Source organism: Danio aesculapii, chromosome 1 (genome assembly GCF_903798145.1).
Source record: "Danio aesculapii chromosome 1, fDanAes4.1, whole genome shotgun sequence".
In the NCBI taxonomy this organism is placed as follows: Eukaryota; Metazoa; Chordata; class Actinopteri; order Cypriniformes; family Danionidae; genus Danio; species Danio aesculapii.
Window position 1 is genome coordinate 20,962,367 of NC_079435.1, and position 13,727 is coordinate 20,976,093.

At 39.6% G+C, this 13,727-nt stretch overlaps 1 protein-coding gene across 1 annotated transcript in view; it reads left to right on the plus strand.

Annotated features, from left to right (window-relative positions):
- Positions 1-13,727, plus strand: part of si:dkey-117m1.4 (uncharacterized) — a 35,437-nt gene that overhangs the window by 13,090 nt on the left and 8,620 nt on the right. Inside the window, exons 2-6 of the mRNA XM_056457301.1 lie at positions 4,717-4,829; positions 8,602-8,677; positions 10,047-10,233; positions 11,583-11,651; positions 12,652-13,577. Coding sequence (XP_056313276.1) covers positions 4,717-4,829; positions 8,602-8,677; positions 10,047-10,233; positions 11,583-11,651; positions 12,652-13,577 — 1,371 coding nt within the window. The remainder of the gene's footprint in view (positions 1-4,716; positions 4,830-8,601; positions 8,678-10,046; positions 10,234-11,582; positions 11,652-12,651; positions 13,578-13,727) is intronic.

Sequence of the window (13,727 nt, forward strand, 5' to 3'; positions counted from 1 at the left end):
TAAAAGGAGAGGTGTGTGTTTATGTGTTCTTGTGCACATGTGTGTCTTTCTGCTTGCACATGTGCAGTTCTTGTTTGTGTGTTGTTTTGACTGGAATGGGATTTCGTGTGAGTGTGTACGTGAGGGAAAGAGGGAAAAAAGAGAGATAAACAGAGTCGAGATACACAAATGAACGAAAGGGAAACAGATTTTGGCTTGTGGAATGAGGAGGGATTAAAAGCATGTCCGTTTTGCAGTGTATTGACTTGGAGAATGAGTTACACAAGTGTGTGTGTGTGTGTGTGTGTGTGTGTGTGTGTGTGTGTGTGTGTGTGTGTGTGTGTGTAATCAGATTTACTGACAGGCTGCACAGGAGTATGTCCACCGATAAACGGTGACTTGAGCTGTGTTCGAAATCACACACTGCTCATTGTAGGTACTACATTTGAATTTACTTCACGACCACTAAATAGTATGAAAATCAGTAGTGTGAAGGGGATTCAAACAGACTTCATCCGCTATTAGTCATTATCACATGACCTACCCACGTCACTTGTGTTGTTTCAGTACATATCATTACCACAGAATAAAACTTCAATCATAATCAGTTTTTATTCTGTGTTTCCCATGACTTAATAAGCTGAACAGTCTGAGTGGAATTTTTACCTGTGATTTTATTTGAATGAATTATTTAGGATTTTGAACTGCGAATGCGAGTACAGAATAACTCGGTGTGCAATATCCCTCAGTAAGACTTGTGTTAAGCCTGATTTATACTTCTGCATCGCATGATCGGCGTGACCCACGGCGCATGGCTTGCACGTTGCCATGCATTTATACTTCTGCAATAACACTTCAGAAACGCTAGGTGGCAGTGAGATTTGCATGTTCCTCTGTGTCGAGTTTCTTCGCTGATGTTGTTTTTTCTGAACGCTACCTTAATGAACAAGTAGCTAAAACTGGCTCATTCTGAGGCAAGAACCTGCGGACGTGCAACAACTTTAATCAAAAGGTAAACAAACATAACAACAGTTTCCATCTAGAGCTATTTCACAGGACTCGACACTTGTAAACACTCACTTCAACCGGTTCGCGCGGCTCTCGATCCCGCCCACACTCGTCAGCGATACCAAGCCGACCAATCACAGAGCTTGCGCTACGTGTCGTTACATTTTTTGTTAGGTGATCGTCAGCCCCGGCGAGGGCTATACGACCACGTGAAGGCTGTGATGGACCATACACGTGCGCTTGATGCAGAAGTATAAATCAGCCTTAAGTCACTTGTGTAGCACTACTGCGTCTGCTGAATAACAGCATCCCACAGGTCCTAATGCCCAACCATGTAACATGTAAACTTTTAACTATAAAAACGAAAGTAAAATACACAAATAATAAGTCTTGCCATAAAATATTTAGTCTTGTTTGACTGGTCAAAATGATCATACAGAGCTTAATTAAGTATATGCTCTATTGATTATTTTTCTTTACGATATTGCTCCCCTGCATCCTCTGCACAATATATTGTTTCAGCATTGATATTGTTTCAGCAATGTGCGCATCCGCAATTGTGACATCACAAAGATATGCAATGTCCAGTCTGAACTATAGATGACCTGGAGCTACAGAATTGTGTTTAATCACAGTATTTATATGGAATTTAAATGATTTATACCCCCCAAAAAATTCTTGCTTAGAACTTCTGTCTTGTTTCAAGGCCAAATATCTACATTTCAAAGTGAAAACAATATTATTTTACTTACCCCACTGGCAGATAAATCCTTAAAACAAGCAAAAAAAGAATTATTTTTCTATTTAGACTAAAAACGAGACAAAACAAAGTAAGAAAAGCATTTTTTTTGCATTTTGATTGTTCAATTTCTGTACCCGAATACTTTTCGACTCCCCAGAAAACCGTCAAATACAGCTATTCAAACCATCTTCTGGAACTGTATTCATAATCGCAACACTTATCGCGGAAAAATAAAATATCAGATTTTTCCAATATCATGCCGCCCTATTCCTGGCGGCTTATTCAAGGGCTGCTTTTATTACACTAATACAAATTGAAGGGAAATGTTACTTCTACAACAAAGCATCAATTGGGCTCATGGTCTGATTTACATTTTTTTTGAGAAGCTAACACTTATGAGAAATAAAAAACTCAAATTAACCTATAAAACAACAGTTATCAAAAACACACAAACATAGTATTTAAAAGCTTAGCCTAAAGGAGTTTGAAATTATCTGAATAAATCCAATATTCTTCATCCCTTCTATATTCAAGAAGGTAAAAATATAAGAAAAATGTAGTTATGTGTGTATGTATGTATGTGTATAAATATATATATATATATATAAATATAAATGGGTCGTTTATAAGTAAGGAATAAAGTACATCCAGGTGGTTGTTATCATTGAAAGAAGCCAGACAGCCATCAGCCCTATGCAAAGCATGTTATTTAGTCACAAGATGGCGCCAATCACAGAGGACTTTTGTATAAGACTAAAAGACTTTAATCTGTAGAATAGATGTTTCAGATTTAATCATTCATTCTTAGCAATATTAACCTGCCCTCACCAGCCCCAGAGATCAGCTGAATTGATTCAAAAATGGTCAAACAAAGTGTCCCTTTTAATAGCATTAATGGTTCCATGAAGAACCTTTAACATCCTAAGTACATTGTAATGTCACAAAATGTGCTCTATAGCAAAAAGGGTTCTTCAGATCACTAAAGGGTTCTTCACATTAAGAAAAAAGTATTTAAAGCCTTGTTCATTCAAAGGTTTATGTGGAACCATCAATGCAAAAAAAAAAAAAACTTTGTGGAATTTTTCATTCATTCATTAATTTTCGTTCAGATTAGTTGCTTTATTCATCGGGTCGCCACAGTGGAATGAACCGACAACTTATCCAGCTTATGTTTTACACAGCGAATTCCCTTCCAGCTGCAACCCAGTACTGGGAAACATCCATACACACTCATACACTACGGCCAATTTAGTTTATTCAATTCACCTATACCACATATAGGTGGTGGGGGAAACCTGAGCACCTGGAGGAAACCCATGAGAACATGACGAGTGTGGAATTTTTCATTAAAAGAAAATTAAACAAAAGTTTAATTCAAGTTAATTAAAAATTATAATCACTAAAAATAAAAATACCAAATATCAATAAACTGACCTGTTTTATCAATCACATATTTTAGTTTAGGTGCACCAGTACTTAAGAGGGCATTTGTGTATTGAGTATAGACTATACTATAAGGTATAGACTATAAGGTTGAGAACCGGTGCTTTACTGGCCAAATGCCCTTAATTATGCAAATTCATAGGTTAGAGCAAGTCACACTTGAACTTTGGTACACAGAAGACAAAAGATGACAATAAAACTACTCAGCGTGAGCTTGTGTATCTGGTTTTCACACTTTTGTTTAAATAAGATGAAGTCTCGTGCTGCTGTGACTTTGCTTGCAAATAAATCAACTTAACTTGAACATTCTGGAAATGTCCTCTTCAAATTATGAACAGTATATTCTTTCACATGCTGCAGCTGAGTCTTTTTCTTCTGTCATGTTTTTAAAACCGCAATTTATCATGTAAAAAACATTACAAATATTATTTCTGAATCCTCAGTGTTCATGTCACCATAGACAATTGTACACACATTAAAACAAGGCTGGAAGTGGTATAAATAAAGTCTCAAACATACACTGCTGTCTCACAATTCTAGGTCACATCTAATTGTTAACCCTTTTATGTTTGTTTTGAAGTAATTTGGAAAGATTGTGAAAATTTGATTGTGTTGAAATCACTACAGACCACTGCATAGTCAGTACTATCCCCGTTTCATTAACATCAGTTCATTTCTGCCCTACTTTGATTAATTTCCATAGACATGTGTGATCATCTATATGTAAAGCTGACCTGAAATGGTGGATTGAGGGATGAACACATGAATCCGTCTGCCTGCATGCACGCAAACACACACACACACACACACACACGCACACGCACATATGCTCTTGGGTCCAGATGGAGGGTCGGCCAGATCAATATCCAGTCGGCAAGACTGAGTCTTATCACAGCTCAGTGAATACGTCAGGCACATGCACACACACACACACACACACTGAACACATCTGTAACCAAGAGACTGCACATCTCTACATTGCTCTAATTAAGCATTCACAGTTGCATCTGTGGAAAACGGAGCTCTGGCTTTCATACACAGCTCTATTAACGGCAGCTCACACACTCTAATCTGGTCAGTTACTCTCTGTTGAAGCTTTTAAGGATTATAGATTTGGAGTAGAACTGGCTCCAGATCAGTGTTCTGTTTATATATACAGATTCCGCCAAACTTGATTCATCTTCATGAAGGAGACGATGAATTCACAGTGGATTAATTAGTGGCGTTTGCTAGAATGAGCATTACATTATATTTCTGATGTGCTTGACGCATCGCAGTTCAGATCAGTTGACAGGCTTCCTTTAGTCAAGTTGCTGCAGAATGACTGTATATGCAGTATTGTTTGAGGCACAGCTACTTTAAACGAGCCTTAATTAAACGGGTTTTATGTTTCACTCCAGAAGTAAGATTTAATGCGATTTGTGCTGATTTCCATTGATCCACTGACGAGTCCCTGGTATTGATTGACAATTGTGATTTATGTTTTGGTGCTGATTAAGTTGGTAAGGCTGTCTGTTAAATGTGAAGATGTGTGTGTTTTGCAGACGTGGCTGTGGAAGGAAGAGGAAAGGGACACCGGTGAAGGTGTGCGACAGAGTCTTCGCCGCAGAGGATGAGGAGGAGAGCATGTCTGAGAACAGCTATGGACCAGAGAAAGGTAAAGTGTGTGTTTACTGTTCATTTGTTACTTTAACTTATACAGTTGAAGACATTATTAGCCCTCTTGTAATTTGTTTTCAAATATTTGATGTTTAATTATGAGAAGATTATTTTCAACGCATATCTAAACATAATTAGTGATGTGATGTTGTGCAACGAGGCTTTAAAGCATGTATCATAATGACACATCCCGCAGTGTAACAGGAGCTTGATTGGTTTTGCCATAATCACGTGATCAGCGATGCCGAAGCTTCATCTTCACTTATACTCACGTGACTGCTTTGAATTTTAATTAAAAGGTTTAAACGCTTGTGGGTTAGTAAAGTGTATAGTAAGAGATTAGGCGTCGATTACACACGTTTCAAATCACTGCACCGGTCCCGCACACCAGTAATTCAATTAGAATACAATAGTAATTTATAGTAAAACAATTTTGAACCATACTAAAGTATATTAGTGTGTTATTTACAATTTTTTTTTTAAAAGGCCACTGCATATTATCGTATATTGTGTAATGGAGGCCAGCTGGCGAGTGCAGCGCAAAAAGCCTCACTCCCATAGCCTCCTCCTTAAGGCTGATTTATACTTCTGTGTCAAGCGCACACATACACTCTGGCGCAGTCTTCGCACGGTCGCATAGCCCTCACCATGGCTGACGCGCACCTCTCAAAAAATTTAACTACATATCGCGACAACACAAAGCGCAAGCTGTGTGATTGGTCGGCTTGGTAGCACTGACAAGTGTGACTGGGACCAAGATCCACGCGAACCCATTGGAGTGAGTGTTTACAAGTGTCGAGTCCCGCGAAGGAGCTCCAGTTCTTCGTGCCTCATTTAAATGATCTAAGATGATTTGGCACTTTTGATAACTTGATAACTGATCTCTGGCTAATTTGGTTCTTCAAACAAGTTCACGAATCGGATTAAAATGTCTGGATGAACTGATCTGAGATCTCTGCGTGTGTTGTGAAGGACAGATCTATGGACCCTCAAAATCATAATCAAAAATGCAATGGCTGACGGCACAGCAGCGTAATGACATCATCTGATTAATATTCAATCATCCATGTGAGCAAAATTACATAAAATGCATAGTAAACGTTTTGTTAAATATGATACGCAATATCTTTGCACCTGTGTTGTGAGCTGCAGGCTTTACACTTTCATGTGTCAAGAATGTTTAGCTATTTATTTAGTTTTACATTTTAGATCGGATTTTCTTTACTATAGTAGCCTAGGTCTATTTTAGTCTAAAATCTATCTAAATCTGCGTAAGGAATTTAAATAAATTTTGCATCAAAAAAAGCATTTTGAAATCGGTAAAGGTGTCTGCAACTTTTGCAAAGCATCAAATCACGGGCATATTAGCTGTCAAAACGTGCATGACTGCATACATTATTATTCATTTATAAAAAACAAACAAACAAAAAACTGTTGAATATTGTGCATGTCTATTATCCTACAGAAATTGTACTAAAGCTGGATCAGTACCTTTTAAAAAGTATGCATTTGTATCTAAAAAATCCATATTAATAAATGTTCTCTTTGATCCCATTTATTTTAAATTATTAGTTTTATTTATAGATAATTTTTAAACTTGTATGTATATGAACAAATATTATTATTTATTATAAATTGTAAATGTGTGTATATAAACTTTTTTTTTAAACTGTTTTACTTTTTTCCAGGTGTATATAACCTATAGGTTACTACTGTAAGTAAATATCAGCATATCGTACATACTTTCTGTATTAGCTTTGCTTGAAATGAGCCGATCTAATCCTGTTTATATGAAATGAGCCTGCTCCCGAGCAGGTTTGAGCTACCAGAAATGTTGCTATGACAACAACTCTCAGATGAGTTTTGAAGAATGAAACGATCCTGGATCGTGTCAATTTGTCAATAACCAAATCCAGCTAACTGAGTAATCCACGTACAAAGAACGGACCCCAGGTGGAAAGCTTTGTTTTGTGTTTACCTTATGATTAAAGCTGTTGCACTATTTGTTTTAGCTATTTGTACATTTATGGTAGCGTTAAAAAGCAAAACACCCATGAAGAAACTCTACTCAGAGGAAAAACTTCACCTGCCAGCTAGTGTTTTGGTAGTGTTATTGCAGAGCAACACAAACAGTGTGCAGAAGTATAAATGTAAGGCAGGCGCCGTATGTCACGCCGATCACTTGGCGCAGAAGTATAAACCAGCCTCCCATGCAGGAATCGCCGGTTCAATCCCGCTTGGAACGGGTGGGTGGGTGTAGGACCAGTTGAAATACGATAAATGTTAACACTTTTAAATACCTTTGATTTTACTACAGTCATCAGTGCTGTAATGTAACTTACCTTACATGTAAAAATCTACAGTAATTGAGTAATTTGTTTATATTACTATTCTATTACTAGATGAATGAGTTGGTCAGTTGTAAACATTTGATATTTTTGCCCACACTTTACCAGCAGAGGTCCTCATCGAGCTCTAAATTGGAAACCTTTTTCCAATACAATTGAGTCAAACGGTCCACTGGTTCAGAAAGCTTCATTTCACCATCACTAAACAAAATAGTTTTAATAATTAATTTCTAACATCTAATTCCTTTTGTCTTTGCCATGATGACTGTACATGTTTGTACGAGAGGTACTAGCATTTATCTTAAACTGCTATTTAAAGGCTTAACTACTTAGGTTAAATGCTTAGTTAATTAGTTTAACTGGGCAAGATAGGTTAATTAATCATGTCACTGGACAACAGTGGTTTGTTCTGTTGCAAATTGGGAAAAAATCTTAAGAGGGCTTATAAATTTGCCTTAAAAAACTGAATCAGGAACCAGGAGACAAACTCTAAAGTGGTGTTCAAATGGCAACAATAAAGAGACCAAACTAGAAATGTAAAGCCTGGTTTACACTTCTGCGTCAAGTGATCGGCGTGACCCACGGCGCATGCAACGCGCCTATCTGTGCATTTATACTTCTGCGCGCTGTTTCTGTTGCTCTGCAATAACACTTCAGAAACGCTTGTTGGCAGTAAGGTGTTTACGCTCCTGTGTCGAGTTTCTTCGCTGGTGTTTTGTTTTTTCTGAACACTACCTTAATGTAAAAGTGGTTCAAACTTGCTCATTTTGAGGCAGGAACTGACGGACATGCAACAACTTTAACCATGAGGTAAACACAAAACAAAACTTTCCATCCGGAGCTGCTTCACAGCACTCCACACCTGTAAACAATCGCTCCATCGGGCTCGCGCGGCTCTTGGTCCCGCCCACTCTCATCAGCGCTACCAAGCCGACCAATTACAGAGCTTGCACTACACGTTGGTGCGATGGTGCGTGTAGTTACATTTTTTGAGAGGTGTGCGTCAGGGGAGGAGTCTGCTTAACATGGGGGATGAGTCTGCTAAACATGCTGTTTCCATGGTAACACAATATCCAGTTCTTAAATGGTTTGCACAGGATGAATTTTGAGCTAATTTTGAATAATATTTAAACTAAATGATAAAAATCAAACCAAAATGGTTACTAAAATTAAAGAAGCAATAAAAAATGATGGGCCAAGTTGAAAGAACACTTAATTTCCCAGAATGCTTTAATTTAGTTGAAGATATCATGATCATAATACTGTAGTCAAAGTAGGAATGTGTGTTTTCTATGGCTTGATCACTGTATCATATCTCACCCAAGCTAACATCATGACATATGATGTTGGAGCACGCTAAATACGTTTTAGCAACAGCATGAGTATGTAAATATCTATGTGACACTGTTAAATGTGTTTCAGGTGATGGTCATGAGGACAAACACAAAGTTCCTGCTGCTGATGGACCATACTATGAAACACAATCTGCTCAGCTTTGGTGAGTGACTGAGTGCGTGTGTGTGTGGTCTGAATAGAGATACTGCACATCTGTGAGTGTGTGTGTGTGTATGTGTGTGTGTGTATATATATGTGTGTGTGCGCGCATGCTAGGAGAAGATAGCGAGTAATTGTGTTTGTTGTGTTGTTGAGAGATCCTCTTGTGTGTACATGAAGGTGGGGGATTACTGGAATGCAAGCTGTGTGTGTCTGTGGCTGTTTATTGCAACGTGTTTATTATCTTTGGGCTAGTGAGAGAATGTGTGTGTGTGAACTTGTATTTAAAGGACCAAATGTCGCCACAAGGACACTAAAACCTGATCATTTAATAACAAAGAAGTAAAGCAAAGAATGTTTTACTGAAAATCTCGCAATATAAAGGGTTGTTAGGTTTAGTGGATAGCAAATATGATTAGGTCAGTATAGAAACAACAGATCCCTACAAAGATATCTGTGTGTGTGTGTGTGTTTATCACACTGCATATCTGAGCTTGTAGCATGTGTCTTTTTGTCTGTTTGTCGCTATATTTAATCATAAGCGAGGACCGAAATATATGTTTATTTCATTTTCGTTCAGCTTAGTCTCTTTATTAATCTGGGGTCACTACAGTGGAATGAACCGCCAACTTATCCAGCATATGTTTTACACAGCAGATGCCCTTCCAGCTGCAACCCAGTACTGGGAAACATTTAAACACACTCATTCACACACATACACTACGGCCAATTTAGTTCAATTCAACTATAGTGCATGTGTTTGGACTGTGGGGGAAACTGGAGCACCCGAAAGCCAAACGAACACTGGGCTGAACATTCAAAGTCCACACAGAGAAGCCAACTGACCCAGCCGGGGATCAAACCAGTGACCTTCTTGCTGTGAGACGACAGTGCTAACCGCTGAGCCATCGTGTGGCCAGAAATATATGTTTTATTTATATATTTAACAAAATGACTGGTGTGTGGAGCAACTGTGTGTTCTATATTTATGTAAAATGTTGGTCCTGTTTGGGAATGCATGCCAGGCTTACTTGGGCTTCAGCGCTGATGGGTAATCTTCAGATAAATATTTAAGTATGCATGGTTCATCAAAGTAGTATAAGTTAGCATACTCAAAGTGGCAGCAGCTGACTGTAAACAACCTGTTTGTGATTCAGGTTTGAAATCCCGTTTGTAGTGATACAGTGTGTTCACATTCGTATTCGCCACTCGTGAGGATGTATTATTAATGGTAATGAAGTAAGGTGTGAGCGCTAAGACAGGATGACTGCAGCACAGGACATGCATTAGAATGAAACCATGCAAGATTTCCCTGCTGTGATGTGGTTATCTGTATCAGTTTGCTGTATCTGATCTAGTCTTCTCTTTTGCAGTCTGAGCGAGGAGGGCTCCAGTGGAGGGAGAGGGTCTGTCTCGTACCCCCCACCACCAAACTGCCGCATTCGTGAAGTGCACTGTGGAAATCAAGTGCGACTGATCGTCATCGCCATCCGTGACATCACTAAAGGGGAGGAGATCACTGTGGATTATAGTTTGACTGAGTGGGGAGAAAACGCTTTGGTAAGTTTAACCATGACAATAACCTCATTAAGCTCGACCCCTTTTTGCACTTATGGCCCGTTTCCACTGAGTGGTACGATCCGAGTCACCTTTATAAGGCTTGCCTTTCCACTGCCAAAAGGGTACCAATGGTACCTTTTTGGTGGGCGTGTTGTACGACAGAAAGTTTTAGTTGACGTCATTCTCAGTCTAGGAAATGTCAAATTAAAGCTGGTCACTCACATATCATATGAGACGTCCTTTATACACATAAATACTGTTCATTACTATATTCTATGAACAGGATTTGATTATAACTACAGATCAATAATATGCGAAATAGCCTACTGTAACGTCTGCACTTATATTAAATAAATAAATGCAACATATATGAACCCATACAGATCCTTATAGTCTCCGACATGTTACAAATTACAGAAAACTACACACAACAGACATTTAGTCCTTATTTGGGTTCAAAAACGACACACAACATATAGCCCAGTCAGTGCAAACCTCTTCTCTGTGTCTTTAATCACCAGCACATGTAACCTCTGTTAGAAAGTAATTCCATCATTCTGAGTTCATAATAGTCCAAAAGTTGATGATAATAGTTAAACATGGCAGTTTGTTCATGTTTTAGGTTGCCGAAAGAATCATTTGCTCATTTGCCGAAAGAATCATTTTACCGGCTTCTCCTTTGTTTTTTCACGCTTCACTCACGCGTTTGTCAGTTTCTGAAAGGATCGGATGTCAGAAGCACTTCAATAATCACGCGCACGTTATTATCATCAGCTCATAAAGTTCCTTTTTTAAATATAGACGCACACATGCGAGAAAGCGAAACTGCTTACGTTTTAGACGGCCTTGTAAACAACTACGGGGCACGATATATTCTGCTCTTCTTCTTGGCTTTGTGGCTGTTCATCAAGACAATGACATGGTTTGTTTGAGTTTGGGTGTAATGTCTCGGCTGTGTTTTTAAAAATGGCGCTTCTTTTGTTTACATTCTACTGGCTTCTCACAAGGTAGTGACATATCTCTGTAAACCAATAGTGTTCAGTTGTGCGTCTAGCTCCACCTTTTGGTACGCTTTGGTTGTGCTAGGTACCCTTTCGAAAGGGTACCGAAAAAGTGGTACGGTACGGTTTGCTTTTTATGACCTTTTGGCAGTGGAAACAGTGCCATTTGTGATACTAATAAAATACTAATTATTGACTGTTTCCAATTTAGATGTATTTGCGAAATGACTTTCCATGTGTGGTATTTAATTTATTTGTGTGCAGGTCTGACTGTGTGGCTTTATTGTCCCGCTCTGATGATTGACATTTATTCTAATTAATACATTTTCTGTAACCCTCCATTTTCAGGGTTTTCATGGCACTGTGCCTCCCAGTAGCTTTGATTGTAGCTCGGACCAGGAGAGCCACGTTAAAAAGGTAAATGTATACATGTTTCATTTTTACTTACTGATGACACGCCCAGTTACCAAGCAACCGTCACTTTCAGACCTCATGCTGAATTTCTTGTCCTCCTCGCTCCTGAAATGATTGCTGTGCCCCTGGCCATCAGTGCAAACGTGCCACAAGCGTAAACACAGGCACTGCACACTAACAACTCCCACAGATGCATCCAGTAATCTCAGGCATGCTTGTTTAATTAAATTCATTTTAAATGTTCTTCCTGGAATCAATCAACCAATAAAGTCATTATGAAGGCTTGATCCTTGCCACTTTCTGGTGCATGTTATTTCACAGGAAGGAAGTTTGCATTTGAAATATTTCATCATAATGTAATGTCTTTCCCCGCCTCCTTTCATTCATTAATTTTCCTTTAGCTTAATCCCTTTAGTGTAGGGTTTGCCACAGCAGAATGAACCACCAACTTATCCAGCATACGTTTTACACAGCAGATGCCCTTCCAGCTGTAACCCAGCACTGGGAAACATTCAAACACACTTATTCACACACATACAATACGGCCAATTTAGTTCAATTTACCTATAGTGCATGTCTTTGGACATTGGGGGAAACCGGAGCAACTGGAGGTAACCCACGCCAACACAGGGAGAACATTCAAACGCCACACATAAATGCCCACTGATCCAGTCGGGACACAAAGCTGTGAGGCGACAGTGTTAACCACTGAGCCACTGTGTTGCCCTGCCTCTTTTTATTGGCCTCTTAATTCTGTAGGCATTATTTTAGGCTGCTTTTTCATATTTCCTTAAATTTCATTTGGTCTAAAATCTCTTCCCTTTTAAAGATGATTTCAGTTTTGAGGTGTCATTTGTTTGTGTGTAATGTTTTTCCATTTCCTTTTTTAGTAAACATCTTCATTTGTCACATTACATGGCTCAACTCTCTCAGCACAGATCCTATATGCCTAAATTAAGTATTTTCTGGAGTATTTACTCTTTGTCTTTTTTCTTGCTTACAGGAGGAAGAGTCCAGCCCAGTTCCACTCTCTCTGACTGTGACAAAATACCTCACCCCTTCCTGGTCCCTCTCTCCTTCCTCCTCTCACTCTGAGCCCAGCGATTCAGACTCAGATAATGGCAACGGAAAGACCCGTACACGAACCCCTCACCGCCGCAAAAAGCACAAACCCCTCTCGTCTCCAGCTGCTCAAGCCAAGAGAAAAGCATCTCAGCAACCCCCAAGCCATCCTGCTTCATTTCCACACTCTGTCTCGACCTCCCCGCTGCAGCCAACTGCTCCCTCCAGACCTGTGTTTAAGAGCCCGATGCCTGCAGGAGTTACGGCTAAAAGTGTCAGTGTGTCAGTGGGTCGTGGGCAAAGCACCATGGCACAAAAACAACGCTGTATTTACTGCGGCCGTCACTTCCGGTGTCTCCCACGCCATGTAGAAAAACATCACTCCCACCTGCCGAATGTGCACATTGTCCTGGAGCAGGCAAGGGCCTCTGGTACCCCTCCTTCTGCACAGTCACCTCTCCCATCAACCAGCAAACATCCCCAGTGCACCCAAGCACCAGGTGTGGTAGTGGGATCACCACGATCTCATCCCTCTTCTTCTTTGTCTCCTGTCAGAAGAAGCCCTGCTCTCACTAGCCCTAATCGCAAAAGTCCCGCCCCAGCTCCGTCTACTCCACCTAGGAGAGGAGGCGTTCCAGTATCTGTGTTAAAGAGGAGCCCACCTACACCTGGTTCTTCTGCCAAAATAGGACGAAAAATGAAAAAGGAGAAAGAGGAGGTAGAGATATTTGAGAAGACTAAAGAGACCGTGCCAGATCCAGTGTTCGTGGACCAGATGAAGGAGTCGGAAACTTCAAAACAAGAGGGAGAAGACAATGGAGGAAGAGAAGAAGAAAGCGGAGCCGAGGATAAGATCGATCTATTAAGGTTAGTCATTTTCAGGTGATTGAGCTGTGTACATCAGGCATCAATATGTTAGGGATAAAGTATGTGCAGGCAAGTTGCTGAATAAAGCCTGACAGGCTTATTGGCAGATCGATAAAAAGCTGAACCACTTAAAACTTTACAATTTTACTC